At 37.7% G+C, this 14,388-nt stretch overlaps 2 protein-coding genes across 2 annotated transcripts in view; both read left to right on the forward strand.

The window, feature by feature from the left end:
* Positions 1–1,245, forward strand: part of polr2g (RNA polymerase II subunit G) — a 2,718-nt gene extending 1,473 nt beyond the window's left edge. The window contains exons 5-8 of the mRNA XM_060884975.1: positions 45–110; positions 216–287; positions 389–422; positions 654–1,245. Of these exons, the coding sequence (XP_060740958.1) occupies positions 45–110; positions 216–287; positions 389–422; positions 654–667 (186 nt within the window). The 3' untranslated portion in view covers positions 668–1,245. The remainder of the gene's footprint in view (positions 1–44; positions 111–215; positions 288–388; positions 423–653) is intronic.
* A 4,142-nt stretch (positions 1,246–5,387) lies between these two features.
* eef1g (eukaryotic translation elongation factor 1 gamma) lies at positions 5,388–14,046 on the forward strand. The gene is made up of 10 exons (XM_060884929.1): positions 5,388–5,517; positions 6,267–6,425; positions 6,514–6,577; positions 8,657–8,799; positions 8,904–9,047; positions 10,368–10,497; positions 10,916–11,138; positions 11,280–11,452; positions 13,383–13,507; positions 13,757–14,046. The coding sequence occupies exons 1-10, from the start codon at positions 5,506–5,508 to the stop codon at positions 13,913–13,915; spliced, it is 1,332 nt and encodes a 443-aa protein (XP_060740912.1). The 5' UTR covers positions 5,388–5,505; the 3' UTR covers positions 13,916–14,046.
* Positions 14,047–14,388: the final 342 nt, after the last annotated feature.

The raw sequence follows: 14,388 nt of genomic DNA on the forward strand, positions 1-14,388 counted from the left end.
ACAACCCACTATCTTCATTTTTATTTTGTCCTCTTTTTGTGTAGTCTATACCCTCAGAAATGGAATTTGACCCAAACTCTAATCCTCCCTGCTATAAGACGGTGGATGAGGTAAAGTGGAATAGAGATCGTTTGAATTATACCGTTGTTTTAATTATTTATTGTGTCTTTTGTGGTTTACATGAAAATGTTATTTTTTATGTTTCTTGTTCATAGGACATTGTAATCCAACAAGATGATGAAATTCGATTGAAGATTGTTGGTACTCGAGTAGACAAGAATGATATTGTAAGTTAATGTTTATTTTGTATTGCTGCAAATCCCAGCTATATCTGGTAATTTTTTGCCCTTTGTGTAGTCACGACTAATTCACATTATTTTTTTTTTAGTTTGCCATTGGATCCCTCATGGATGACTACCTTGGTAAATATTTTGGATACTGTTTCAGTATAGTCTTGATTCATTATTGTTTTCAATTCAGTATTGTAATTAAAGTCACATAATGGATTAATTAACTTTATACAATGTGGTTAGCAAATTTGACAAGCTTTCCCCTAATGTCAAGGATAGTAAAACACTGGTTAAACAAACTTTAGTAGTTTGTCATGTATTCCTAAAATGACATTAATTTGCCTTTTTTGTTTTCTTTTTCAGGTCTTGTTAGTTGATGCGTCTGTCAAAGAGCAGTCATCTTCCAATATTTTTGTACATATATATATATATTTGTTTCACTGCACTACCTTTTAAGCAGTGTAGCACTAGAATAGATACTTTTTTATTGTTTATTTCCTACAGAACATTATTTTTAAGCTGGACAAAATTGGCACAAAATCTAAGTAAAGGTGTGTTTTAACTGGATATAAGATCAGCACATGCAGTCTATAATGTTGTTGGGCTTGTCATAGCTATCTTAAAAAAGATGACTGTCTTCATAACTGATAAGTAAAAGAAAGAATTTTGCTGTCTTTGAATTTTGATGAGCTATAGTCAAGGTGTTTAATCGGTTGTCTGTTGTTTCATCTTGCAGAAAGCTGAGCCTGCTTATTTGTTATATGCTTATATGTATATTCAGTCATTATCTTTGGTTTAAATGCCCATCTAAGGTTACGTCCATGTTTATCTCATGCCTGTGCTTTACCAACTACACCAGTATAAATTGCTTTATTTGGTAACTGTATAACTGGTAGCTTTGTTGGAATACATAATTGATTGTATATACTTTTTATTACAAGTCTTGTGACCATAACTATTTGTGTCGTTTTTTTGCATGTTACATTTCTGAAAATGTGTTAAAGGGGGTGAAGAAAAACCCATAACGAACACACATTAATCAATAAAGTGAAAGACTGGGATAGTAATGTTAGTCCCAGTTTGGTATAGGGCCTAGTACATCAGAAGAAATGTTCCATTTAAATGAGCAATATCCTGTACATGAGGTTTAGAAGTGGAAAAAAGATTTAGTTTGATGACATACATAGTGATATTCAGTTTAATGCATAAAATTAATTTCAGCTGAACCTGAAATGGGTAGTATTGTTTGTGAAAGTATGAAATGACTTATTTTCACTCACAGTTCCCTGAGTGTCAGTCATTTAAAATTTAATTTAGAATTTTTAGTTATTTAAAAAAAACTATTAAACTGATTATACTCTTTATACAGTGTAGTGTTAAATATGTGTTATTCAACGTTTTATTGTATATTTTATAAATTGGTTCTGTTGTGCAAGTCAGATTATTTGACTCAGCTCCCAATTTAGCAATTTTTTCTTTGCAATTTTGCAAAAAATAGAGAAGAAGCTGGAATAGGTTTGATATCAAAGCTATTTCATGAGAATCCTAGATATGGCTTTATTCGGCATTCCGTGAGGTTTCTACAGCTGAGACCAAAAATTTACTTGCATATTCTAAAGATATTGAATCTCAGTTTTTCCAGCGATCACACATTGCATTATTTTGCCCATAATTTTTAGATGATTAGAGATTTATTTCAGGTTTTATTCAATATAACATAATTCTATTCAAAATCCATTTTGTGGACTCATACCCCATATTGGTCATGAAGGATGAACAAATAAACTCTCAAGATGAAGGATCAACTGCACTTCAAGACAACAAAGAAACTTGTGACACAAATTAAACTGTGTTGCCAGACTTTTAATATGACTCTGAATATTAATATTAATACACAGGAAAAAGGGCTGTTGCACTTTAATAAAGACAGAGTAATGAAAACTTTACCATGATCCAGAAAATTAAACTCTTATGCAAGTGGATTTTTCCGGACAGCTGTGCAGTTAAAAGTAGTGATGTTAAAAAAAAAAAATTATCATATTAGATCTTTATGGGGGCACACCTCCAGGGTTGGGGGTTCGATTCCCACCACCGCCTTGTGTGTGTGGAATTTGCATGTTCTCCCCGTGCCTTGGGGGTTTCCTCCGGGTACTCAGGTTTCCTCCCCCAGTCCAAAGACATGCATGGTAGGTTGATTGGCATCTCTGGAAAATTGTCCGTAGTGTGTGATTGCGTGAGTGAATGAGAGTGTGTGTGTGTGTGTGTGTGCCCTGCGATGGGTTGGCACTCCGTCCAGGGTGTATCCTGCCTTGATGCCTGATGACGCCTGAGACAGGCACAGGCTCCCCGTGACCCGAGGTAGTTCAGATAAGCGGTAGAAGATGAATGAATGAATTAGATCTTTATCATAAATTAATTTTAGGAAAATTAAAAATCCTATAATAATTTGGTAGTGTTGGTGTATATACCCTTTCAGTAATTTATTAATTTAACTGTTTTAGCACCTTTTGCTTGTAATACAGCTCTCCGTTTCTTTAGATACAAGTCTACCAAATCAGCACATCTTGTGCAATTTTAATCAACCGTTCCTGGCAAAAATGCTCCAGTTTTTATCAAATTGTCAGGAGGATCTTCTGTGCACAGCCCTCATTCCATAGGTTTTCAACATGATTTAAAGCTGGGCTCTCACTTGGCCTTTGTAAACAATAATCAAATATATCCTATATTTTATTATTATTATATTTGTAATTTTATTTATGTATATAAAGATATGAGCACAATACAAACACAGTCAACTGTATGGACTGCAATCGACCACACCACACTTAAATACACACACTTCCAATTTACATCCGTGTCTACAGCACCATCAATATCATGCTGTTTTTACACAGTTTTTGCTCTTTGCACATGCTGTCTCACATTTTAATCCATTGCTGTTTTGCACGATACTTTACAATACCTCATGTAACTGCTGCTATAATACTGTGTTCATTCCAGTCTTTCTGAACACGCAATATTGTTTGAACATATAGTATTTACACTGGTCTGCTCTGTTTTTGTGTATTGTCTTTTGTGTAATGTCTTATTTTGTTTGTTTGCACTGTCTTTTGTTCTGCACTGTCTTTTTTGTGGATGTGGTAGCCTAGTGGTTAAGTTGTTGGGCTATCAATCGGAAGCTTGTGAGTTCAAATCCCATGTCCACCAAGCTGCCACTGCTGGGCCCCTGAGCAAGGCCCTTAACCTTCAATTGCTCAGTTATATAAAAATGAGATAAAATGTAAGTTGCTCTGGATAAGGGTGTCTGTAAATGTCTTGTCTTGCACTATTTGCACAGATCTAGGACTACTCACACTAAGTCCTGTGTACTGCAACAGCTATATATGGTTGAAATGACAATAAAAGCTTCTTGACTTGACTTGATATCACCACTAACCTTCGCACCTTGGACACAACCTCTTTCAGCTCCTTCCTTCTGGCAGGCGCTACAGAACTTTGCTTACTAAAACTGCCAGACACAGGAACAGTTTCTTTCCCCAGGCAATCACCCTGATTAACAACTCACCATAATTATATTCACTGCTTCATATCTATAAGTACTGCATTATCAGAACTGTCAGTCATCACATCATCTGTATGTTACACACACTACTGCTGCTGTATATTGTACAAAAAGCATAATATTGCACAATATTGTTATTTGCACTTCCCATACTTTATGTACATAACTTATCAGTCATATATTCTGTATTCATATTTAATATTTATAATGTTTATTGTATCACATCTGCATTGTTTTGTATAGTCTGTATTATCTTGTATAGTATAGTGTTATTTATGTCTGTACTTTTGAGAGACACAAACAGCTGGAACCAAATTCATTGTGTGTCAACACACTTGGCCAATAAAGCTGATTCTGATACTGATATGTGATACTGATATCTGATACTGATATGTTTGCACTGTCTTTTGTTCTGCACTGTCTTTTTTGTGGATGTGGTAGCCTAGTGGTTAAGTTGTTGGGCTATCAATCGGAAGCTTGTGAGTTCAAATCCCATGTCCACCAAGCTGCCACTGCTGGGCCCCTGAGCAAGGCCCTTAACCTTCAATTGCTCAGTTATATAAAAATGAGATAAAATGTAAGTTGCTCTGGATAAGGGTGTCTGTAAATGTCTTGTCTTGCACTATTTGCACAGATCTAGGACTACTCACACTAAGTCCTGTGTACTGCAACAGCTATATATGGTTGAAATGACAATAAAAGCTTCTTGACTTGACTTGATATCACCACTAACCTTCGCACCTTGGACACAACCTCTTTCAGCTCCTTCCTTCTGGCAGGCGCTACAGAACTTTGCTTACTAAAACTGCCAGACACAGGAACAGTTTCTTTCCCCAGGCAATCACCCTGATTAACAACTCACCATAATTATATTCACTGCTTCATATCTATAAGTACTGCATTATCAGAACTGTCAGTCATCACATCATCTGTATGTTACACACACTACTGCTGCTGTATATTGTACAAAAAGCATAATATTGCACAATATTGTTATTTGCACTTCCCATACTTTATGTACATAACTTATCAGTCATATATTCTGTATTCATATTTAATATTTATAATGTTTATTGTATCACATCTGCATTGTTTTGTATAGTCTGTATTATCTTGTATAGTATAGTGTTATTTATGTCTGTACTTTTGAGAGACACAAACAGCTGGAACCAAATTCATTGTGTGTCAACACACTTGGCCAATAAAGCTGATTCTGATACTGATATGTGATTACAGAGGATGCCATAATGTAAATAGTAGACCCCCAATTTTTTGTTCGATTCTGATTGAACTTTTTCTTATTTCTCCTCTTTGAATGTGGCATCCCTAAGTGATTGCTATTTGTTTTCCTACTCGGTTGCTATGGCAATCCCACTGATCCACACTGTAGTATCTAATAGTGTCCGTTTGTGATGTGTACAAAAATCGGTTTCAAAACACTTCATGGTTTTTCGTTATCGAATCTTATTGAGGTTAGTCATGAACGGTTATTTTGCTGTTATTATGTTTACATAGACAAGAAAAAGCGTAAACGCAATTTCGGGGATAAAAAGACCTCTTGTTGTCAGCGTCCATGACGTATTATTTCTGCGCCTTACCTCTGCTATACGACAACAACACGCGCCTTCGCTCTTTCTTTCTCTCTTGCTAAAGATGGCGGCAGGGGTGAGTAAGATGGAAGAAACCCCGTTTTCCGTGTTAGTCTTAAGCCCATGTTTACAATCGAACGGCTATCAACTCCATCCTTGTTCGTATTTAGTTTGTTGTCTTGAGATTGTATTATATAAAGTGTATAAAAGCCGTAGAGCTGTTTATTTTAGACCAAAACGCTGCCCACGGCGTCACTAGTATGTATTATGAATGGGGAGCTAGTTTGGTGTAGCACCGAAGCGCTACGTTTATGCCACGTTACACTAGAACGCGTATGTTGCGCTTTATTACTACTGCTGACACGGTCTTTATTCGAATTTACACGAGCTTCAGACGTCATAAGTATGGTTTAAACGTAATAATGATGTTTTCTGTTAGATTACTTCCCCCTTTTTTAGGGTTGGATGCTAGACGTTAGCTGTTTCAGACTATGGCTGTGTCCCAATTGGAGCAATACTCCATATTCAAGTGCACAAAGGAGTTTGACACTCGGTGTAGTTATTTATACGTCTAATAAGGAGCCATCTGGCTTTAAATGAAGGAAGGCCTTGATATTCATGCACCAGATGGTTTTTCCCCGACCTGTGTTTTGTGTTTGTAATTTATTAGTCAAAGGATAGTTGACGTGCCATTTAAAAAAAGCTAGAGAAATGTTACTTTAGGAATTTTAAGTAATACACACAATTGAGTTTCATTGCAAAGTCATTCCTTCTGTAAAGCTCATGATTATTTTGTTATTAACGTGCTGATACGGCTGTTTACAGACACTCTACACGTACCCTGAGAACTGGAGGGCGTTTAAGGCCCAGATTGCAGCCCAGTACAGCGGGGCTCGTCTGAAGGTGGCAAGCTCCCCCCCTGCCTTCACCTTTGGGCAGACAAACCGCTCCCCTGCTTTCCTCAGCAACTTTCCCTTGGGCAAGGTTGGTACATGCTCTGATTCCATCCTGTTTAAATGCTATCTACTAAATTTATATTGTCATTGTATTTACTGCTTGCTTTTGTCTTTAGGTTCCAGCTTACCAGGGTGATGACGGTTTCTGTCTGTTTGAGAGCAATGCCATTGCTCATTACTGTAAGCATCACCTTGCTTTTAAGAATAGAGTAGTTGTGATCATGTATAGCTACTGCTTTTCTAAAGCATTTGTTAATGTATTGATTGATCTCACTGCCAGCCTCTTGTTGCCTGATAGTGAAGCTAGTGTGGCTTCAATGCTTTACATATGGATGATCTTTATAAAAAGGAGTAACGTTTGGTAGGGAAAATTTTTTGTTTTCTTAATTAACAGGCAGTTGGCAGTGTGCATGTATTCATTTGGTTAATTACTCAGGGTGTAACGATACACTAATGCTACGGTTCGGTTCACAGTTTTGGAGTCTCGGTTCTGTACCGTGGTAACAGGGTTCATGTCGTGGCACCAGAAATCCTAAAAAAAAAAAAAAACCCACTAGATTCACATTTAACTTAACGACAATAATTGAACTTTATCTTTAACCTTATACATTGGCCTCACAATTCTCTGTAGTGCTGTCAGTGTACCTGAGGAAATTAAAATGAAATAAATATATTTATATCTTATTGTAGACTAGTCAGATATAAACAGTGGTTTGTCCACTCACTTAAACATACATTTGGAATGTTCAATTAAGTTTTAAGTTCTTCAAAAACACAATCATTACCAAAACACATACCAGATTAACGGTTTACCAATTAATTGGATCTTTTGTATAAATCCAGCTGCTTCAACTGCACTTCCAATATTGTTTAGCGTTATCTTTTGTCATGGGAATAGTGCCATTTTCTTTCAATTTTCCACTCTGCTACAGCTCCCTGATCTCTTGTGTGGCTTTCATAGACAGCGTGTGTCTGTAGAATGAGGTTTGCAATTAGCCAGTTGTCGGTGATGTAGTTTGCCATGATCGTAATAAAGGACTGAGTTGCACAGGAGGTCCACTCATCTGTAGTTAAAGCAATGACTTAGTGCATTTTTTTTTTAGGTCCTCCGCCACTTTGGCTTTTACTTTCGCTGTAAATTTGAGGCCACACATTCTGACTGAAATGCGCTCGGCTTGGTAATTGGTATCTGGGCTCCAACAAGCTTAGCAAATGCTTTAATCCGTTGTTCTCAGCAACTGAAATTGTGCGCATATCTAGTACAGTGAAAACACCTATTGCCTTAGTAACTGCTTGAGCATGATCAGAGTTAGCTTGTAGTTTCATTCTAAAGGCAGTGGGAAGTTTCCTGTTTTTGAGTTTTCTGATATCAATATTGGGATGATGTCTTTAGAGATGCGCTGTCGTACAAGTAAGTTTTGTGAGACATTTACTGCCTATTTAAACAGCCCAGTGTGTTTGCACACTCCCAAGTCAGAATCAGAATCAGGTTTATTGGCCAAGTGTGTTGACACACACAAGGAATGGTTCCAACTGTTTGTGACTCTCAAAAGTACAGACATAAATAACACTATACTATACAAACTATACAAGACAAATCACATGAGTCACATCACATGCACTTAGAAAACAGATTTAGAATATTGCAACTTTGTTCTAGATATTGTATTCTAAAGTACAGCTGTAGTTACTATTTAATCAAATGTGAAAGAAAAATTAGTTTTGTGAGAAGGAAAAATGACTTCAACCTCATCAATGGCAGCAGGGGGCATGAGAGTACTGCGATTTTTTTCATTTTGGTTTTTAATGTCGTTACACCCTTATTAAATACACAAGTGAACAAAAAGGTGTCCATGCTATTAAGAGTTGTTTTTCATAGTTTCTCAGTGGACAGGTAGGATAAAGGTTCTCCACCCTATTGACATTCTCAAACAAGTTATTTCATTTGTATATTTTATTGGTGTGGCAGACTGTGACTAATTTTGTCACTGCCTCCTTCATGACATGTGGATGTTTGTGCATGCATTCACACTAATCCTTCAACCTAGTAAGCAATGCTCTACCACAATCATTTGAGCCTCAGGGATACTTGGGTATAAAGAAACACAGAGGAAACTTGCTGGGAATAAGTGGGATCATTAGTCCTTCCTTTTGCCCACTGTCCACATCATGTCAGTGTTAATGAGTTGTATACTATTGTTTACTGAGGCCATGGACAGTATTTTAATGTCTGTCTTGTCAATTCTGCTTTTCTTGTAGTGAGCAATGATGCCCTCCGTGGCAGCACTCCTCAAGCGAGTGCCCAGGTCCTGCAGTGGGTCGGCTTTGCTGATTCGGAGATCATCCCTCCGGCTAGCACCTGGGTCTTCCCAACACTGGGCATCATGCAGTTTAACAAACAGGTCTGTAGTTTTTGCTGTGTTGCTTCTAAAATTACATCAGTAATGTTCTATATCTTGGTTTTAATAATTTTATGTTCACTTTGCTGGGATTTCTATGTGTCTAGGCCACAGAACAGGCCAAAGAAGAGGTGAAGCGTGTGCTTACTGTTCTGAACCAGCACTTAAACACTCGCACTTTTCTGGTTGGCGAGAGAGTCAGTCTGGCTGATATCACTGTGGTCTGCTCTCTACTCTGGCTCTACAAGCAGGTGAGGTTTATAATGTTTTCTTTAAGGTTCCTTTTCCCTTTTTTATGCCCTTGTAGAATGTTTTCAGTTTCTCCAGTTTGTGTTACCAGGCTGTTTAAAAAAGCAGCAGTAGGGTCATCTGTAGTGGAATAATAATTCTAGTTAGCTAGATTTGCATTGGACACTATAAACGACAACTCTCAGTTGTAAAGAATACTCTAGCTGAGATGTAATGATGCGTGTAGCATTGTCTCCAGCACATGGAAGTCTGTTGATCATAAGACAATTGGTGTTCTTGGTGGTAAATGCCCCCCAGTGCAACATAACAGGCTTATATAGCTTTATTCCAATCAAAAAACAAGGCGTCTTTGCCAGCGTTTAGACCGTATAAAAACAACTAAATAGTTGTAGCATTTTGTGACCGATTCTCAAACTGCTGTTGCTGTGTATTGTGTGAACTAGTCAAGCGTGAAGCATTTTTGCAAATATTCTGCTACAAATAGTCAAATGTCAGAAGTTTGAATCGGGTAATTTTGTACTGGAAAACTATAAGGATTTAAGGAGAACTTTTTCCTAAAACTGAGAGTTGAGCAGTACAGCGTATAATATTGGGAGAAATTATATCCACAGCTGAATTTATGGAAACTCTCCAATATTGATCATTGTACTTGTTTTCTTTTATGTAAATGGCAGGGTATTTATTTTGGTTTATATGTAATGGGGGAATTAAAGTAACAGAATTTTTATAAAACCTTCACATCTATTATAGTTATCTTTTGAGTGAAATTGATGTCAGTCAATTGGGCTGTTTAACAACTGTTCCTAAGCTAAACCATTCATTCCATGAAGCATATTTTAACTACATATTGACGGTGCATGAACTGAATGCGAACCAAGCTGAAAATGGTCCTCAAACATTTATTTATACCAAACATACCTGCTATGTTTTACTTTACCGATTGCAAATATTGTTTGAATGAGTCTTCAGTAACAAGTCCAGAGGCATTTAACACCACTCCAATGCAATGTGCTAACTTTGGGTATGTTTGTAAAAATAGTGTTATGAAATGCCAGCTGTAAGTCAAGTAGCTGAGATATATAAAATATTTTTTAGGATTAGTATTCACATGTTTCTGTTGCTTCCCATACTTAAGAGGCTAGGACAGATGTAAAAGTGCCATGCTGCAGGACCTGTTAATACACCTTCAGAACAAGTTCAGACTGCCTTGCTCAGACAGAGCTTTTCTCAGATATGATCCAGAACTATGAGAAGGTATTTTCATCTTTTACAGGAACAGTAGTCACATAACTAACAATTTTGATGTTCCTTGCTATTCATAGGTTCTTGAGCCTGCCTTCCGTCAGCCTTACCCCAACGTCAATCGCTGGTTTGTGACCTGCATCAATCAGCCCCAGTTTAAAGCAGTTCTTGGAGAGGTCAAGCTCTGTGAGAAGATGGCTCAGTTTGATGGTAATATCCCTGACTTGCAGTCTCAGCTGTCCTAGGGCCATCAATTCATTATCAGTCCTTTTGCTCTTAGAGGTTTTTTAGATTATTTGATCTTTAGAGCATTATTTGGAAATGCTGCTTGTGCTCCTCTGTTCAAGCATGTTCAGTTCTGTGGAAGTAAAAACAGGATTTTACATATACAGGCAAGTGGCATATTGTCATAGCCAGCTAAACTTTATTACTTTGTTCATTATCTTTTGACATTTTGAAAACATGTACAGACCGGATGAACGTATGATGGCTTACTATGCTGCACAAAATATTACATTTCCATGCACTTGTATATTCATCATTATTATACCTATTTTCCATCTTAGGCTGAAAACCTTGGCTCAGTTCCTGGTTCTGTTGCATTTATTTATTTTTTTGTATGCTGTAGCTAAGAAGTTTGCTGAGAACCAGCCCAAGAAAGAGGCTCCATCCAAGAAGGAGAAAGCTGGTAAGGACACCGGAAAGCAGCAGCCCCAGCAACAGCAGGAGAAAAAGGAGAAGAAAAAGGAGGAGAAAAAACCTGCCCCTCCAGCTGAGGAGCTGGATGAGTGTGAAGCTGCACTTGCCTCTGAACCAAAAACGAAGGACCCATTTGCTCACCTTCCAAAGACGTAAATGATTGCTAATTTTGTTTCTGCTAACTATAAGTACTCGTTTTTTGAAATTCAGACTTTTACATTTGTTGTGCGCTACACTAATGAATAATTCAGGTTTTTTGATGCCTGACCCACTCTTGAATTATTTACTCCCAGCTCATTTGTGATGGATGAGTTCAAGAGAAAGTACTCCAACGAGGACACACTGACTGTCGCTATCCCGTACTTCTGGGAAAACTTGGACCGTGAGGGCTTCTCTATCTGGTATAGTGAATACCGCTTTCCAGAGGAGCTGACCATGACCTTCATGAGCTGCAATCTTATCACGGGTATGCACAGGGCATGCTGACAGCAGCTTTGTTTTTGCTAGCTTGTAATGTTTCTAGTTTATATCAGGTCACTTCAGATCCCCAGATTCTACTAATTAGTATCATGACTGTTACAAACAGGGTTCTCCTTTGAGATGGAGACATTCATTGCTAAAGATCACACATAATTTATGGATGTTTATGTATTTATGACCACAATGGTGCTTTTTCCTTCCTTTTTCATGCTATACACTCCCTGACAAGTGTATAGCATGAAAAAGGAAGGAAAGGAACAAGAAATAATAACTTGACTTCTAGTTGATCATTTGGAATCAGAAGTGGCTTGTATGCCTTGAAAGGTCAGACTTTGCTTAGACAAAAGACTTGTCACTTAACAGAAATAATGTACAGTACAAAACAAAGTCATGGTGCAGGGGAAAAAGAATTAATATTGTGCATGACTCCCATGAGCTTGGAGGACTGCATCCATATGTCTCGGCAATGACTTGAATAACTTATTAATAAAGTCATCTGGAATGGCAAAGAAAGCATTCTTGCAGGACTCCCAGAGTTCATCAAGATTCTTTGGTTTCATCTTCAATGCCTTCTCCTTCATCTTACCCCTGACATGCTCAATAATGTTCATGTCTGGTGACTGGGCTGGCCAATCCTGTAGCACCTTGACCTTCTTTGCTTTCAGGAACTTTGATGTGGAGGCTGAAGTATGAGAAGGAGCGCCATCCTGCTGAAGAATTTGCCCTCTCCTGTGGTTTGGAATGTAATGGGCAGCAAGAATGTCTTGATACCTCAGGCTGTTGATGTTGCCATCCACTATGCAGATCTCTCGCATGCCCCCATACTATGATTTTTCCTCAACGGAACTTGACTGTTTTCTGTGTGAATCTGGGGTCCATGCGGGTTCTAATAGGTCTTCTGCAGTATTTATGACGATTGGGATGCAGTTCAATAGATGATTCATCGGAAAAATCAACCTTCTGCCACTTTTCCACAGTCCGTCCTTACTGTAAGCTGTGGGCCTTGGTAAATGCAATGTTTTAGTTGTCTTCTGTTTTAATGCTGGTTTCTGAGCACTGATTTGGCCATTGAGACCACTGCGTGAGAGAATTGTTCTTGTAGATACAGGGGTTTCTGGTGAGCAGTTATGTAGCTCTGCTGCAGTTGAAAAAGGGCTGACCCTGGACTGTCAAACAAACAAATGGTCCTCTTGAACAGTTGTCTTACGGGGACCTGGGCCTGTCATGAACTTCACCGGTTTCTTCAAATCTTTTTCTTATCCTCTCCACTTGACGTTTAGATACATTAAAGATGTCTGCTACCTCAGCAGGAGCCTTGGTCTTCAGGCTCTTGATCATCACTTTGGTCTGTGGTTGAATCTTTGGCATGCTGTCAGAGGTCAGGATGCATTTCAAATGAAGGTTAGGTGTGCTGGGGTTCTTCTAATACACACCTGGGAATGTGTTAATTACAGTATTTCTCACAGGTGATGCTCTAATCTGTGATTGGTTAAATTCTTTAAAGATGTGACAAGACTTTTGTCTAAGCAAAGTCTGTCCTAATTAAATAATTAAAAATCAAGGCATGATAAGATTTTATTTTGGTATAAAATAAGCATAATCTAGAGGTCTTTGCCTTTCATTTAAGACACTTCTGATTCTAAACGATCAACTAGAAGGTTGTTCCTACAACTTGGATAGGCGACAAGACTTTTGTCAGGGAGTGTACGAAATAAGATCAAACGCTGAGCCGTCACAGTTCAGAAACAGCTATGGGGTTAAAACAAACAAGGCCTTCCATTAATTTTTCATAAAACTTTGAAATGTTACCTCAGGCATTTGTCACTGTAAATATGTTGGTATTGATTATTTGTATTTTTGGGCACTTATGCTTGCACTATTTGCCTGTGATTTAAGTGATTTTGTTTCTGTTTTAGGAATGTTCCAGCGCCTTGATAAACTGAGAAAGAACGCTTTTGCTAGCGTCATTCTGTTTGGCACGAACAACGACAGTTCCATCTCTGGCATTTGGGTTTTTAGAGGTCAAGATCTAGCTTTCACTGTAAGTAACTTCACTTTTTCTGTTTTTAGTTTTGGAATTATTTTCGTGGGTTGCTTTATCTGCTGTAATGCTATGTGCCAATGTTCTTTATAGAAAAGTCTTTGGTTATGCTTGGTCTGTTTTTATAGGTTTACCACTTAGTAATTTATTTTTTTGGCTGAATTTAATTTGTGCAGTACCTGGTATGTTTTATGCCTATAAATGAGCACTCTTGAAATGTGGCTGTTCACAATCATTTTCCTGTTTCAGCTGTCTGAAGACTGGCAGATTGACTACGAGTCCTATAATTGGCGTAAGCTGGATGTGGACAGTGAGGAATGCAAGACCATGGTGAAGGAATATTTTGCATGGGAGGGTGAATTCAAGCATGTAGGCAAACCTTTCGGTCAGGGCAAGATCTTCAAGTGAGCAGTCACGGCACTTATAAACTATCGACTGAATTGGAGGACATGAAAAAAGGAACTGAAATGTCAAGTTGGAGGATGTTGCATTCTAAGGTGTTGAATTGAGGAAAAATAAAAATACTTTTCAAAATACCACTTGGTTTCTTTTTTTATTTTGTTTTAAATACTTGTTTTAACTGGAGCTTTGTTGTATGCTATACTAAAACGGCTGAATTTTAAAACTGAGTAAAGACTTGTTAATATATGTAAGTGGCAGTGTGTATAATTTCGCAGGTACTTTCTGAATGTTTGAGTATTGCAAGTATAAATTGTTAAATAATTGCAAAGGACATGTAACTGCTAACAAAGAAAATGTTTCTGCATTACTGAGTATTAAACACCATTACAGAACTAAACACTTAGGGCAACATAGTGGCTCAAATTTGTGTGTTACCAAAATTACTTCAAACCTGAATCAATGTTGCAGCTTTCTATCTG

This window comes from Tachysurus vachellii, chromosome 13 (genome assembly GCF_030014155.1).
Source record: "Tachysurus vachellii isolate PV-2020 chromosome 13, HZAU_Pvac_v1, whole genome shotgun sequence".
Classification (NCBI taxonomy): Eukaryota; Metazoa; Chordata; class Actinopteri; order Siluriformes; family Bagridae; genus Tachysurus; species Tachysurus vachellii.